The sequence below is a fragment of the Rosa chinensis genome, chromosome 4 (assembly GCF_002994745.2).
Source record: "Rosa chinensis cultivar Old Blush chromosome 4, RchiOBHm-V2, whole genome shotgun sequence".
Classification (NCBI taxonomy): Eukaryota; Viridiplantae; Streptophyta; class Magnoliopsida; order Rosales; family Rosaceae; genus Rosa; species Rosa chinensis.
The window spans coordinates 52,596,932-52,610,650 of record NC_037091.1 but is presented as its reverse complement, the minus strand read 5'-3'; the positions used below and the strand labels follow the sequence as shown (position 1 = coordinate 52,610,650).

General features: G+C 38.2%; 2 protein-coding genes across 4 annotated transcripts; both read left to right on the top strand.

Moving 5' to 3' along the window:
* Positions 1-2,812: 2,812 nt before the first annotated feature.
* Positions 2,813-5,026, top strand: LOC112200935 (pentatricopeptide repeat-containing protein At3g06430, chloroplastic). The gene is made up of 2 exons (XM_024341947.2): positions 2,813-3,267; positions 3,505-5,026. Exons 1-2 carry the CDS (start codon positions 2,893-2,895, stop codon positions 4,603-4,605), a joined length of 1,476 nt encoding a protein of 491 aa, XP_024197715.1. The 5' UTR covers positions 2,813-2,892; the 3' UTR covers positions 4,606-5,026.
* Positions 5,027-5,307: 281 nt separating this feature from the next.
* On the top strand, positions 5,308-13,482 carry LOC112200133 (pleiotropic drug resistance protein 3). Of its 3 annotated transcripts, none has more exons than XM_040517465.1 (25): positions 5,308-5,423; positions 6,136-6,521; positions 6,643-6,766; positions 6,974-7,059; positions 7,304-7,388; positions 7,623-7,782; positions 7,867-7,943; positions 8,025-8,078; positions 8,171-8,261; positions 8,411-8,712; positions 8,796-9,077; positions 9,198-9,511; positions 9,679-9,839; positions 9,924-10,027; positions 10,179-10,329; positions 10,415-10,549; positions 10,647-10,720; positions 10,815-11,147; positions 11,247-11,537; positions 11,618-11,701; positions 11,821-11,954; positions 12,070-12,297; positions 12,442-12,613; positions 12,728-12,982; positions 13,157-13,423. In XM_040517465.1, exons 2-25 carry the CDS (start codon positions 6,268-6,270, stop codon positions 13,421-13,423), a joined length of 4,218 nt encoding a protein of 1,405 aa, XP_040373399.1. In that variant the 5' UTR covers positions 5,308-5,423; positions 6,136-6,267. The 3 variants fall into 3 exon arrangements, with proteins under 3 accessions (XP_040373399.1, XP_024196913.1, XP_024196912.1); XM_024341145.2 differs by lacking the exon at positions 5,308-5,423 and adding an exon at positions 5,928-6,071; XM_024341144.2 differs by lacking the exon at positions 5,308-5,423 and having other exon boundaries at positions 6,127-6,521; positions 13,157-13,482.
* The last annotated feature ends 237 nt before the right edge of the window (positions 13,483-13,719 follow it).

Genomic DNA, 13,719 nt, shown 5'->3' with positions numbered 1-13,719 from the left:
GTTCAAAAGATTATTTGCATTCCTACAGGCTTTGGAAAGTTGTGGTGAATATAGTCAGATATGAAGTGACACTTTCAATGGTAAAATCTGCTTACAACTCTCTTTGATTTTACTGAGCAACATAACTCTCCCTGGAAGATAATTTGGAAACTCCAGGTGCCTCCCAAACTTAAGACCTTCATTTACATGGCAAGCTAACCAGTGTTCAACACGCATGATTGAGGAGAAACCTGTACTACTGATGCTTTTTGTCCAACTTGTCAATGATGAAACATTGTTGCATCTGTTCAAAGACCCCGTTGCTAATATTTCTTGATTGGCTGGCTTACTGCCAACTTGCATTGCAGTCAGGTAATTAACTCCAATGAATATAAGATGGTGTGATGTGTTTGTCTTCGTCTGTTGGTATATTTGGCCCCGGAGAAACGGAAGAGTCTTTGATAACAATTTTCAACAACCTTTTCATCCATCTGTGGTAAATCACGTACTGAAGCAACTAAGGAATGGCCTTCTGCTCAATCTAACATTCATGTGAACAAGAGCTCATGTCAACACATGTTTGCTTGGATTAAGCCTGATGAGAATTCTGTGAAACTTAACAATGATGGAATCAGAAATAGTACGTACTCTTAGTGGAAAAAAATTGGTGTTGGTGGTGCATGTTCTTAGAAATCACTCTGGAACTTGAATTCATGGGTTTCAAGCTAATCTTCCTTTCCCTTGGTTCCTTATTTGTCCTGCTGCAAAACTCTACTATCCACAAGTTTCAACATGTTTACTGTGAGTGCAATATTGACACGGTCGGAAGTAATGAGGTTTACAAGTTATAAACTCTAGAATAGATAGAACTGGAATCCACCAGAAAGATGAGAAAACTCTCAAACTTTATTGATAAATAATATGGAAGATAGCATTCGGCAGCCATTTAAGGTTGCTTAGATCCTAGAAAACAAATCTTAGGGCAACTAACAATCAAGCCTAATCCTTCCAAAAAAAAAAAATCAAGCCGAAAAGCGCACGTATTATATCAAAGGGAAAACAAATCCAAAACTAAATAAAAAACCTAAATTACTGGAAAAATAGTAAAATGCAGTATGAGGCCCGAAACAAGCACCAAAAAGCCCATACTTCAACGAGTTTGACTCATATATATATATATATATATATATATATATATATATATATATATACAGATTCTATCCAGAGCGGAGCTCCGCTTTGAAATTAACGTGTGAAGTTCGAGTTTTGGGTCACTTTTCGGTCGTACATCCACATCTCGACCGTTCAGTTTTTAGGTACTAGTGTGTAGATCATCTCTGCAAATTTTCAGCCAAATTGATGATCGTTAAGGTATCTAACTCGCTTAAACCAATGGACGGACTGAATCTGTCAACCTGAACCGTACTAGCTTTAAGGCAATTATCAATGCCTTAACGATCATCATTTTGGCTGAAAATTTGCAGAGACGATCTATACACTAGTACCTAAAAACTGAACGGTCGAGATGTGGATATGCAACCGAAAAGTGACCCAAAACTCGAACTTCACACGTTAATTTTCAAAGCGGAGCTCCGCTCTGGATTGGATCTGTATATATATATATATATATATGATTGTGGGAGGTTAGCGTTAGAAAGTTGGCAACACACACCTCCTTCGAGGGTATCCCAGTAGAGCCAGACTAATCCCTTCCAAACTCCACGGGGCATCAAGCACCAATTAGCTGGCTACCAAGGCCTCATGGGGATTTGAAAGCCAGACCTGGGGGTTCCAGACTGGGACCTTCTACCACCCCACTATCCCTAGTGGTTAGTTTGACTCATATTTTGCCCTTTTCATGATCAAGTTACCCTTCAATTCTAGTTGCCAGCCGTCCTACACTTCTACGTAAGAACAACATTGACAATGAATGTGGTAATATGTTAATGAAGCAAGGACTGAAAAATCGATAATATCCTCTAAGTTTCTGCAATATTTCCATTTTTTTAGGGTCTCGATATATTTTTGACTTACCAAGAGAATATCAGGAGAAATTTTTGAAATTTCATAATATTTCCGGAAATATTCAAAATTTTCGCGATATTTCAGGAAATATTCAAAATTTTTGCAAAATTCCGAGATTATCGCCACCTCTTGCGATATGTGACTCTAGAAAACTAACCCTTGTCCTTATCCAATCCGACTAAACTGATAACATCTAAAGAGGAAAACTTAAAAAAATTATAGAGTCATGTATTGCTCTTTGTGTCTTTTCCCTCCATGCTTATAAATCTTCTGATTATCTAATTTGCTAACCAGTAAACATTTGGTTCTATTAAAAAAAAAAAAAATTCTATGTTTTTCGAAGGACTATTTTCTACTTCTTTTTATGTTTATTTGAAGGCTGAGTTTTTTTTTTAACATATGTATTTAATTGTAAAATATTATTATAATTAATAATTAACTCTCCTAATCTCCTATTTAAATCATTTTTGAGAATTCTCATGTAGAATTTCATATTTTTGTCATGTTAGTATATCTTATTATACTCTAAATTACTACAATCATTATACAATTAGGTTCATCAAACACCTTTTTTGAAATATTATAGGTAACTGATCATGTAAACATTTCATGAAAATTCATTAATGATTTCCATGTTACTTTCTAAATTTCCATCATTTTTTTCAAAAATTTACTTCGATCGAAATTTCCATCGAAATTTTCATTTTTGGGACTATTGATATTTCCGCGATATTCGATATTTTAGTCCTTGTAATGAAGAGTTTCTAGTGTGGCCATTTTGGCTTTAGTTTCTCTAGGTGCGGATAAGGAATCAAGGACAAACAAGTCATTTGCTTGGCCACTTCACTGGCTACTTGATCTCCTCTCCTTGTCCCAGTCTCGGGAGCCATGGCTTCTTCTTCAGTCTCACTCTCCTTCTCTTCTTCTCTTCACCCTCATCCCCTCTCCCCCAACAAGAGCCCCACCGCTCACAGAGCCCAAGACCCCAACTTTAAACCGGCCCACTGCGCCTACGCAGCACCAGCTAAGAGCACTAGGTCTGCTAACTCTTCTTCTTCTTCTTCGTCTTCTCAGACCAGAAAGCGGCACTGGAAGCAAGGTGAATACCCAGGTGTTTCAGAGACTTCCATCCCCAGAAGGACGCCTCTCAAGAATGTCAAGAAGAAGCTTGACCGCAAGGACAAGGCCAAGGCTTGGGTCAACACCGTCACTGAAGAATTCTGTCACTCCATCGACAACAAGCAATGGCTCCGAGCCCTTGAGGTGTTACCCCTCACCTAAATTTCCCTAATTTCTTAGTATTGGGCTCATCTCATTTTTCATTTTTCCAATTTGGGTTTAGGGTTTTGGGTGAAACTGAAGTGATGAATATTAGAATTGATAAAAGTGTATTCTTGTAGTATAAGAAGCTGAAATTATGGCATGATGTACTAAAAGCTGTTGTTTAGGTGCTCTTGTTTCTATGCATAGTAAAAGTGGCTGCTATTAACTGTGTTTCAGGTGTTTGAAATGCTTAAAGAGCAACCGTTTTATCAACCGAAAGAAGGGACTTACATGAGGCTCCTTCTTCTGCTCGGACGGTCTGGCCAACCCCAGCGAGCCCAGAGTCTTTTCGACGAAATGGTTGGAGAAGGGTGTCAACCAACTGCTGAACTGTACACAGCCCTGCTTACAGCTTACTGCAGGAGCAATCTTATTCATGACGCGTTTTCTGTTCTCAACCAGATGAAGACGTTCCCTCAGTGCCAGCCGGATGTTTTTACATACAGTACCTTGATAAAGGCTTGCATTGATAATTTGCAGTTTGAATTAGTTGAGTCTTTGTATGAAGAAATGGCTGCACGGTCAATCACTCCAAACACAGTCACCCAAAACGTAGTCCTGAGTGGATATGGTAAGGCCGGGATGTATGACCAGATGGAAAGAGTGTTGTCAGGAATGCTGGAGGGTGAAAGTTGCAAGCCCGATGTTTGGACGATGAATGTTATCCTTACTATTTTTGGTAACAAGGGTCAGATAGAGATGATGGAGAGATGGTATCAGAAATTCCGTGATTTTGGGATTGAGCCAGAAACTCGCACTTTTAATATTCTGATTAATGCTTATGGGAAGAAGAAATTGTATGATAAAATGTCAACTGTGATGGAGTACATGCGCAAGCTTCACTTTCCGTGGACCACCGCAACTTACAATAATGTTATTGAGGCTTTTGCGGATGTGGGAGATGCAAAAAACATGGAGTACACATTTGATCAGATGCGTGCTGAGGACATGAAAGCAGACACCAAAACATTCTGCTGCCTAATAAGAGGGTATGCCAATGCAGGTCTTTTCCATAAGGTGATTAGCAGTGTTCAGTTGGCTGGAAAGTTTGAGATACCTGAAAATACCACGTTTTATAATGCAGTGATATCTGCATGTGCAAAGGCAGATGATTTGATGGAGATGGAGAGAGTTTTTAACCGGATGAAAGAAAAGCAAGTCTCGCCAGATTCCTCGACATATGCTGTCATGGTTGAGGCATATAGACAGGAAGGTATGAACGACAAGATCTACTATTTGGAGCAGGAGATTAGTGCTGATGGTATTCAAACCGATTAGTCCTTGGGAGTTGAGTCTGGATTGTTGTTCAATTGATATCTTTGAAGGCACCAGTTTGCTTCAACATTCGCCTAATCTTGTATTTGGCATTCCGGTACTTCTATTGCAGCAGTGGGCTCTATCGTGACATTCCTGGTTTGTGAAGGACTGCAAGAACCGTCACATCGGAGAAACTTTAGGGGATATGACTGTAAATACAGAACCTCTCTGCAAATTTGAGGTGCTCTTTAAACTAGTATGCAAAATTGTAAGGGGATTTGTACGAATGCCAACAGAGCAAGGCTTGAGTGATTTTGTTGTTTATGATTTCTAATTACTCTGAACCTATCAGCTGGTTTGCTCTTGTTGTTTCATGTGAAAGCAGCTGTTTCACTATTAGTAGAAAATTTGATTTGGTAAAAAAGTCGATCTTTGATAATAATATCATGAAATAATATTAACATTTGTATGCTCCAGCTTAAAACTCGTCTGATTCATATGCATCGTTGGGATAATATTCAATTATATTTAGACTGCAATGAGCTGGGGGTCAATTCGGAAGTGATTTCAATACGCTTCCGCTTAACAACCTATGAGACACCTGAAACATGGGCCAACATGAAGTTGGAATAATTTTTTTTCTACCTTACAAGCCCAATTTAATTAAGATAGTTACTCTGCTCCTTCTTATTCTCTTTTAATTTGTTTTTTGTAGGGTGGTCACAATTGAAAAATGAAGGAAATCGGGTTAGTTAAGTTAATTTTGTCACTGCTGAAATTCATGTTCAGGAATCTTTCCTGGGCTACAGTCTTGATGAGTGCCTCCCTGCAAAGTTGAGGTAATCAATGACTTCATTCCTTTGTCGCTTGCAATTTGACCAATAAGTAAAACATTTCCATCAACTTTTCCCTTCTGGTCTTCTTCACATATTTATAAACAATCTGGGATAAACAATCGGGTTACTTCTTATGTTACAACAGTACCCACAGGGAACCCACTTTTTTTTTTCCTTTCTCCCTCATGGTATATATAGTCTCAGAATTTGACTAGGAGCTACATCATACAGAGTTACTGATAGTGTGTTGCAGGGAATATTGAAGTGGTCAGCACTTGCCTACATGTTAAGTTACAGCTATTTATTTAAATATAAAAGATGTGATGTATCTAAGTTGATTGAACAAAGTCAATGGCATCTTTCAGTTCATATCATATTCATATAACTTAACAAATGAGCCATGCCGCTCTGGTTTTAATAATGAGTCTGGCTTATGTCATGCTTCTCATCTTCATGTTTCTTCGTAATTTTGAGTTGTCTCTGGCTCAGATCGATGACTAACGTGGATTATATGTTAAAAATGTAATAACAAATCATTAATCTTCAGCTTTGTTAGTTTGTTTTCCAAAGATGATGTCTTAGACCAGTAGGTGCAATTGCCATATCCTTGCTGCAGTATCACATGACGCATTGCATTACCTCAGCCTTTTGGTGAGAGTCGTGTGTATATTACTACTCCGAGTTCATTTATCTATTTTCTCTAATCATGGCTCAGTTGGCAGGAGCAGATGAAATTGAGTCTTTCAGGATAGAGCTAGCAGAGATTGGGAGGAGCATTAGAGCCTCCTTTCGAAGCCATGCCTCAAGTTTCCGAAGCACCTCTACTGTCAATGCCGGAGACAGTAGAATGGACGATGATGAAGAATATTATGACTTGCAATGGGCTGCGGTTGAGAGACTACCAACTTTTGAGAGGATCAAATCAGCTTTGTTTGATGATCATGATGGCGCATCGGCAAAAGGAGATGTTAAGGGGACTAGGGTGGTTGATGTTACGAAGATTGGAGCTCAAGAAAGGCGTGTTTTCATAGAGAAGCTCATCAAACATATTGAGAATGATAATCTTCAGCTGTTGCAGAAAATTAGAAGAAGAATAGACAAGTAACATTCTTTTTTCCTCTTTTTGGGTTCATGTACACATTCTGTTGAGCACAAACACGCACTAGTGTTATCATATTTCATTAACATGAACTCAAGTGAGATCTCTGCACATGTCTTGTAGGGTTGGTGTGAAGTTGCCCACTGTTGAAGTAAGATACAAGAATCTTTGTGTGGAAGCAGAGTGTAAGGTAGTTCACGGCAAGCCCCTCCCCACTCTATGGAATTCTCTAAAGAGTTTGATTCCGGTAAGTGTCGTAATTTGTAGTGCTAACCTCCTGGAGCTTCTAAATTGGAAATGAAACTCGATTTTCATAGAATTTAAAAATGCAATTGAAATTTAAGCATTCCCTTGTGAGGTGCTTCAATCATGGATGATACTAAAATGACCGGAGGTCATATTTGATCATTGTACTCTTCTAGTTAATTAGTCATCTGAACTCTCTTTACGACAGGACATTACTGAACTAGTAGGTTCAAAAAAACGTGAAGCGAAGATAAGCATCCTCAAAGATGTCAGTGGCATTATTAAGCCGGGAAGGTTAGTTTCTCTTACCTTGGTTTATTGCTCAGTTGTGTGGCTGTTATACAATTTGATGAAATGCATCTCTTCTATATCTGAAGAAATATTTTATGATTACATGAGCTTAATTTTGATAATGTTGACAGTAATATGCCATATTCAGAATAACCATTTTCCACATTTTAAGAAAAATTTAAGGAGATTAGAAAATTATAAGCCAAGAAAGCAATACTTACCAAACTTTGGCCTCTCTTAATTGCAGAATGACCTTATTGCTTGGCCCTCCGGGTTGTGGCAAAACCACATTACTGATGGCACTCTCAGGAAAGCTAAGCCATTCTCTCAAGGTGTGTACAAGTTTGAGTATCTTGAGTGATGTTAACAGTCCATAATATAAGGAATCATACCAAATGGAGAAGCTTTAGACCAAGTCTGTTTCACAGAATCGGAGAACAATGAAACTGTGTTTCAGTCTCGGTCATGTTTTCACAACATACTGGTCCATATTATTTATTTAGTATTTATATTTACCTATCATCTATGCTGAAATTTGAAATAAACTTGTCATCTTGTTTTAACAGGTTTCTGGCGAAATTAGTTACAATGGTTATAGACTTGAAGAATTTGTTCCAGAGAAAACCTCAGCCTATGTAGGCCAATATGATATGCATATTCCAGAGATCACTGTAAGGGAAACACTAGATTTCTCTGCAGGCTGTCAAGGTGTAGGAAGCCGACCCGGTAAGCATTTTCTTGCAATAAATTTTGACCTTGAAAACAGTTATCAAGTCGCACTTACATAATAACTATTTTTTATGCTTAAAGAGATTATGATGGAAGTTAGTAGAAGAGAAAAGCAGGCAGGAATAGTCCCGGATCCTGATGTAGATGCTTACATGAAGGTACAACTGGGATGCCTTGGTGCAATTTTCTGCTGTATGTATTCCATTAGTCCAAAAGTGACGAACAATTTTCTCTTGCAGGCCATATCTGTTAATGGACTGAAAAGTACACTTCAAACTGACTATATTCTAAAGGTATTCTATTTCCTTACAAAGTGCGCTTTCCGTCAGGAAATCTGTAAGTATTTTGTATGTTCACATCATTTTTACTAATCAATGTCTTGCAGATACTTGGCCTTGATATATGTGCTGACACGCTGGTTGGAGATCCCATAAGAAGAGGAATATCTGGTGGTCAAAAGAAAAGGTTAACTACAGGTAGTGTTGATTTAGTAGTAAACAAGTTCTTTGACCAAAAAAAAAAAGACACAGTAAACAAGTTCTGTGGGCAATGTAACTATGCATGCACTTCAGATTCCCTGAGTCAAATCGAATATATATGACTCAGTATTCTTCTCACTATGCAGGGGAGATGATTGTTGGACCTGCAAAAGCTGTTTTCATGGATGAAATATCTAATGGCTTAGATAGTTCCACAACTTTCCAAATTGTTTCTTGTCTTCAACATTTTGTGCATATAACAGATGCTACATCATTGATCTCACTTCTTCAGCCTGCACCAGAGACGTTCAATCTCTTTGATGATGTTCTCTTAATGGCAGAAGGGAAGATTGTGTATCATGGACCAAGAACTTCTATCCTCCAATTTTTTGAGGAGTGTGGATTTAAGTGTCCAGAAAGAAAAGGTGTTGCTGACTTCCTTCAGGAGGTAGGCTATTATTTTACTCATATCTTAAGCAGGTATCCTAATACTTTTGGTGTTGAATATTTTGTTTTCTTGTTTTGCTTCAGGTCATCTCTAGAAAAGATCAAGCACAGTTTTGGGACGGCACAGAAAAACCATATAGCTACTTTTCTGTTGATCAGTTCATTGAGAAATTCAAGGATTGCCATCTTGGCAGGAAGCTAGATGTGGATCTCTCAGAGCCATTCGATAAGTCTCAAAGCCACAGAGATGCTCTATCCTTTAAAAGATACTCATTACCTAAATGGGAACTGTTTAAAGCATGCACAAGGAGGGAATTTCTTTTAATGAAAAGGAATTCTTTCATTTATGTTTTCAAATCAGTTCAGGTAGCTTTTTTTTTCCTTTAATTTTCATTTGCTGCCCTTTGTTTTAAGTGCTTTGTTTTGCATCTTTTTTCTATCCGCTCTACACTTTTCAGAAGCACTTTTGTGTTCTTTCTTCTGCAGCTAGTCATCATTTCTTCTATAACGATGACTGTTTTCCTTCGAACTCAAATGGCTATTGACACGATCCATGCAAATTATTATATGGGTTCTTTGTTCTTTGCACTTGTGATACTTCTTGTTGATGGATTCCCAGAATTGTCAATGACTGTCTCAAGAATTGTGGTTTTCTACAAACAGAAAGAGTTGTGTTTTTACCCTGCTTGGGCTTATGCGATCCCGGCTGCCATCCTAAAGGTTCCACTTTCGTTCTTGGAGGCTTTTGTTTGGACTGCTCTTACATACTATGTTATTGGTTACAGCCCTGAGGTTGGAAGGTCAGTCACAGATTGAACTATATATTCAATTCCTAATAAGATGATTTCATGCTTATGGTTAAAACACAATCGTGTTACTTTGTGTTCCTGTTTCTTGTTTTCAAATACTAGTGTTAGATAGCTTGGACATCGTTTCAGTTCTTACATCTTGCTTATATGTTTTACAGGTTCTTCCGCCATTTCCTTCTACTCTTTGCTATGCACCTAACATCGATATCCTTGTTTCGGTTTATTGCTTCAGTTTTCCAAACTGTCGGTCCTTCTATGACAGCTGGTGTTTTATCAATATTGTTTGTTATGTTATTTGGTGGCTTTGTTATGCCAAAGCGTAAGATCTCCATTAGCTTTTCTCGAGGTTTACATCAACGAATTTTTCCGCATTAGTCATGCTCAGAAGTTCTTTTTGTTTCAGCTTATATGCCAGTTTGGTTGAAGTGGGGATTTTGGGTGTCTCCTTTGACATATGGAGAAATAGGCATAACAGTTAATGAATTTCTGGCACCTCGGTGGGAAAAGGTGATAACTATTCTCAGCTTCTGTACTATACAGTACTACTCCACATGATCATTGAACAACATGGAGGTTATATGTGTCAATGTGTCGGGCTTGACATCACTACACTCCTTTTTATTTATTTGTGAGATGCTTTATTTAATTATATTCATAGGTGTCTGGAAACACAACTCTTGGGAAACAAGTGCTGGAAAGCCGCGGATTGCATTTCGATGACTATTTTTATTGGATATCAGTTGGTGCTTTAATGGGATTCACATTACTATTCAATATTGGTTTCACCTTGGCTTTAACTTTCTTGAAGTGTAAGTGTGCTCCGTGCATTACTTGGTTATCTATGCAACAATGTATGTAAAGCTTTTGTTAACCCAGCTAATGCTATATGTTCAGCTCCTGGAAAGTCTCTTTCTCTTATTTCTTATGAAAAGTACCATCAACTACAAGGACAAAGAGACGACAGAGGCAGTTTAGATGCAGAGGGAAAATCCACCGGTGAACCTAAGACTAGTGTAGAACCTAAGAAGGGTGAGGATGATCTTATTCTCCTTGATTATTTATTTCTATTGAAAATGGGGTCACTAGGCTTTTTATGTTTAGATTTACATTTTTCTTTCCTTTCCAGGAAGGATGGTTTTACCATTTGAGCCCCTAACTGTTACATTCCAAGATGTACAATACTATGTTGACACCCCTTTGGTAATCATCTAGAACTTCTCCTTCTCTCGCTATAGGTTCTAATCAGCAAACTATATCAGCTGACCTTGTGAGTTCTACTATCTTTATACTGCAGGAAATGAGAAAGGGAGGCTTTGAGCATAACAAGCTCCAGCTCCTATCTGATATTACAGGTGCATTCAGGCCAGGTGTTCTGACAGCATTAATGGGTGTCAGCGGAGCTGGCAAAACAACTCTCATGGATGTTCTTTGTGGACGAAAAACCGGTGGTACAATTGAAGGAGAAATAAGAATCAGTGGGTATCCTAAGGTTCAAGACACATTTGCAAGGATATCAGGCTACTGTGAGCAAAATGACATACATTCTCCACAAATAACTGTGGAAGAATCAGTAGTATATTCTGCTTGGTTGCGGCTCCCGTCTCAGATTGATTCAAAGACCAAAGCAGTATGATATCTTTCCAAGAACATGATTATTTCAATGACCCTGGACTTGAATATTTGAGTTAAACACTTGAAACTGAATGATAATTTTTCCCTTCCCCAGGAATTTGTAAACGAGGTTCTTGAAACTATTGAACTTGATGGGATTAAAGATTCCTTAGTAGGCATGGCAGGAGTTGGTGGTTTATCCACTGAGCAACGTAAACGGTTGACCCTAGCTGTGGAACTTGTAGCCAATCCATCTATCATGTTCATGGATGAACCAACTTCTGGTTTAGATGCACGGGCGGCTGCTATCGTTATGAGAGCAGTGAAGAATGTTGTTGCAACAGGAAGAACAGTTGTTTGCACCATCCATCAACCAAGTATTGACATTTTTGAGGCATTTGATGAGGTAAACTGTTTTATGAGAAATCTAAATGACATGATAAAAAAGGATGTGCAATTTCTTCAACCAAGTTACTCTCGCTGCAGTTGATTCTCATGAAAATTGGAGGACGCATAATCTATTCTGGCCAACTTGGACGGCACTCAAGCATGGTTATTGAGTATCTTGAGGTAGCGCTTGATGAACAATATATTACCATATCAATCTCTTTTGAATCATTGTAAGACTCGTCTCTGATAAACATGTAACATCTAGTTCAATCCTCATCCACTTTCCTTTATTTGGCTAGAGTATCCCTGGGGTGCCCTCAATCAAAGACAATTACAATCCGGCAACATGGATGTTAGAAGTTACTTCAAAATCTGCAGAAGCTGACCTTGGTATAGATTTTGCACAAATTTATAGGGAATCGGCCTTGTATGAGTAAGTGTAATACTTGGTCATTCATGTTTGTACATATCAATCTACAATAGAATATATCATGTGCGTGCACATATGAAAACCTAGTTAGACATGACTCCTGCATTTTTGCTTGTAGGAAGAACAAGGAGTTAGTCAAGCAAGCGAGTTCACCGTCTCCTGGTTCAAAGGATTTGGAGTTTCCTACCCGCTATCCACTAAATGGTTGGGGGCAGTTCAAAGCGTGCTTTTGGAAACAGAATTTGTCTTATTGGAGAAGTCCCTCATATAATCTGGCACGGATCCTTTTCATGTGTTTCTCAGCTGTGTTGTTTGGAACACTGTACTGGAATCAAGGAGAGAAAATGTTAGTCAGCAAAATTTTACTTTTACTCATTTTTATCGTATGATGAGGAAGGGTATCATTTAAATTTGTACTGCACGCCTTAGAGAGCCGGTATTCTCTTGTTGAAAGAAGTTTCACTGACCATATATATGTTTGTTTTGTTAGAAATAACCAGCAGGAGCTCTTCAATGTGTTTGGTTCAATGTTCGTGGAAATAATCTTCTTTGGCATTTACAATAGCACAACAGTTCTACCATTTGTTGCAACGGAACGGAATGTTCTGTATCGAGAAAGATATGCAGGAATGTTCTCTTCATGGGCCTATTCATTCGCACAGGTTCAGATCTTTTAAACTAAATTTCCTCATGAACTCATCCAGAAACTCTGGTCATGAAATCTTATCACAGGTTCACTTCAAGAAGTTTTCCAACTAGTAGAGTTCATTTTGCAGGTCCTGGTTGAGGTTCCCTACTCATTCACTCAAGCAGTTCTTTATGTGGTCATCACATACCCGATGATTGGCTACCACTTGTCTGCCTATAAGATATTTTGGTCATTCTATAGCATGTTCTGTGTACTACTATACTTCAACTACCTAGGGATGCTGCTGGTGTCCTTGACACCAAATGTTCAAGTGGCTGCAATTGTGGCGTCATCTTCCTACACAATGCTGAATTTGTTTTCAGGGTTCATTGTTCCGGGACCAGTAAGTTTATGGATGATCAAGTTATTATAATTTTCTCTTAAGTAATTTTCTTCCACTGCTATAAAAATGCTGTAAGTATAACCTTTATGCTTTTACAGGGCGAAAAGCATTTTAGGCACAACTCAGATATGCTGAAACATGAGAAACTTATAATACTTTCTTTGATTGATGCAGCAAATCCCAAAGTGGTGGCTCTGGCTGTATTATTTGTCTCCTACATCATGGGCACTGAACGGAATGCTTACTTCGCAGTATGGAGATGTGCAGAAAGAAATCGTGGTGTTTGGAGAGACGAAAACTGTTGCTGCTTTTTTAGAAGATTACTTTGGGTATCACCACAACCTGTTAGGCCTTGTCGGTGTTGTTCAGCTTCTCTTCCCCATTGTGTTTGCTTCTCTGTTTGCATACTTCATTGGGAAACTAAACTTCCAAAAGAGATAAGACAATTCACGCTTTTTGTGGAGATATATATATATATATATATATATATATATATATATATATTGTTGTAAATAATTATGGCTAATATCATGTAAATAGATGGAGAGTCATATATGTCTTTCACTATAGATTAGTGATTGATAGGATTGTGAATAGTAGTAATTGACGTTGCTATTAAACGTTGCCTATTTGTATACATCATGTACTCCTATATAAACCCCCTCATGGTGATATGAATGTATACAATTTGATTCTCTGTGTCCAAACTCTCTCTCTCTCTCTCTCTCTCTCTCTCA

Excerpts from the sequence above, each read along its gene's own strand:
- LOC112200935 (XM_024341947.2), top strand. The coding sequence starts at position 2,893 with ATGGCTTCTTCTTCAGTCTCACTCTCCTTCTCTTCTTCTCTTCACCCT. Across the intron at positions 3,268-3,504 it reads AATGGCTCCGAGCCCTTGAG|GTGTTTGAAATGCTTAAAGA; the intron begins GTGTTACCCCTC and ends ACTGTGTTTCAG.
- LOC112200133 (XM_024341144.2), top strand. The coding sequence starts at position 6,127 with ATGGCTCAGTTGGCAGGAGCAGATGAAATTGAGTCTTTCAGGATAGAG. Across the intron at positions 11,148-11,246 it reads TTGATTCAAAGACCAAAGCA|GAATTTGTAAACGAGGTTCT; the intron begins GTATGATATCTT and ends TCCCTTCCCCAG. Across the intron at positions 12,983-13,156 it reads GGTTCATTGTTCCGGGACCA|CAAATCCCAAAGTGGTGGCT; the intron begins GTAAGTTTATGG and ends TGATTGATGCAG.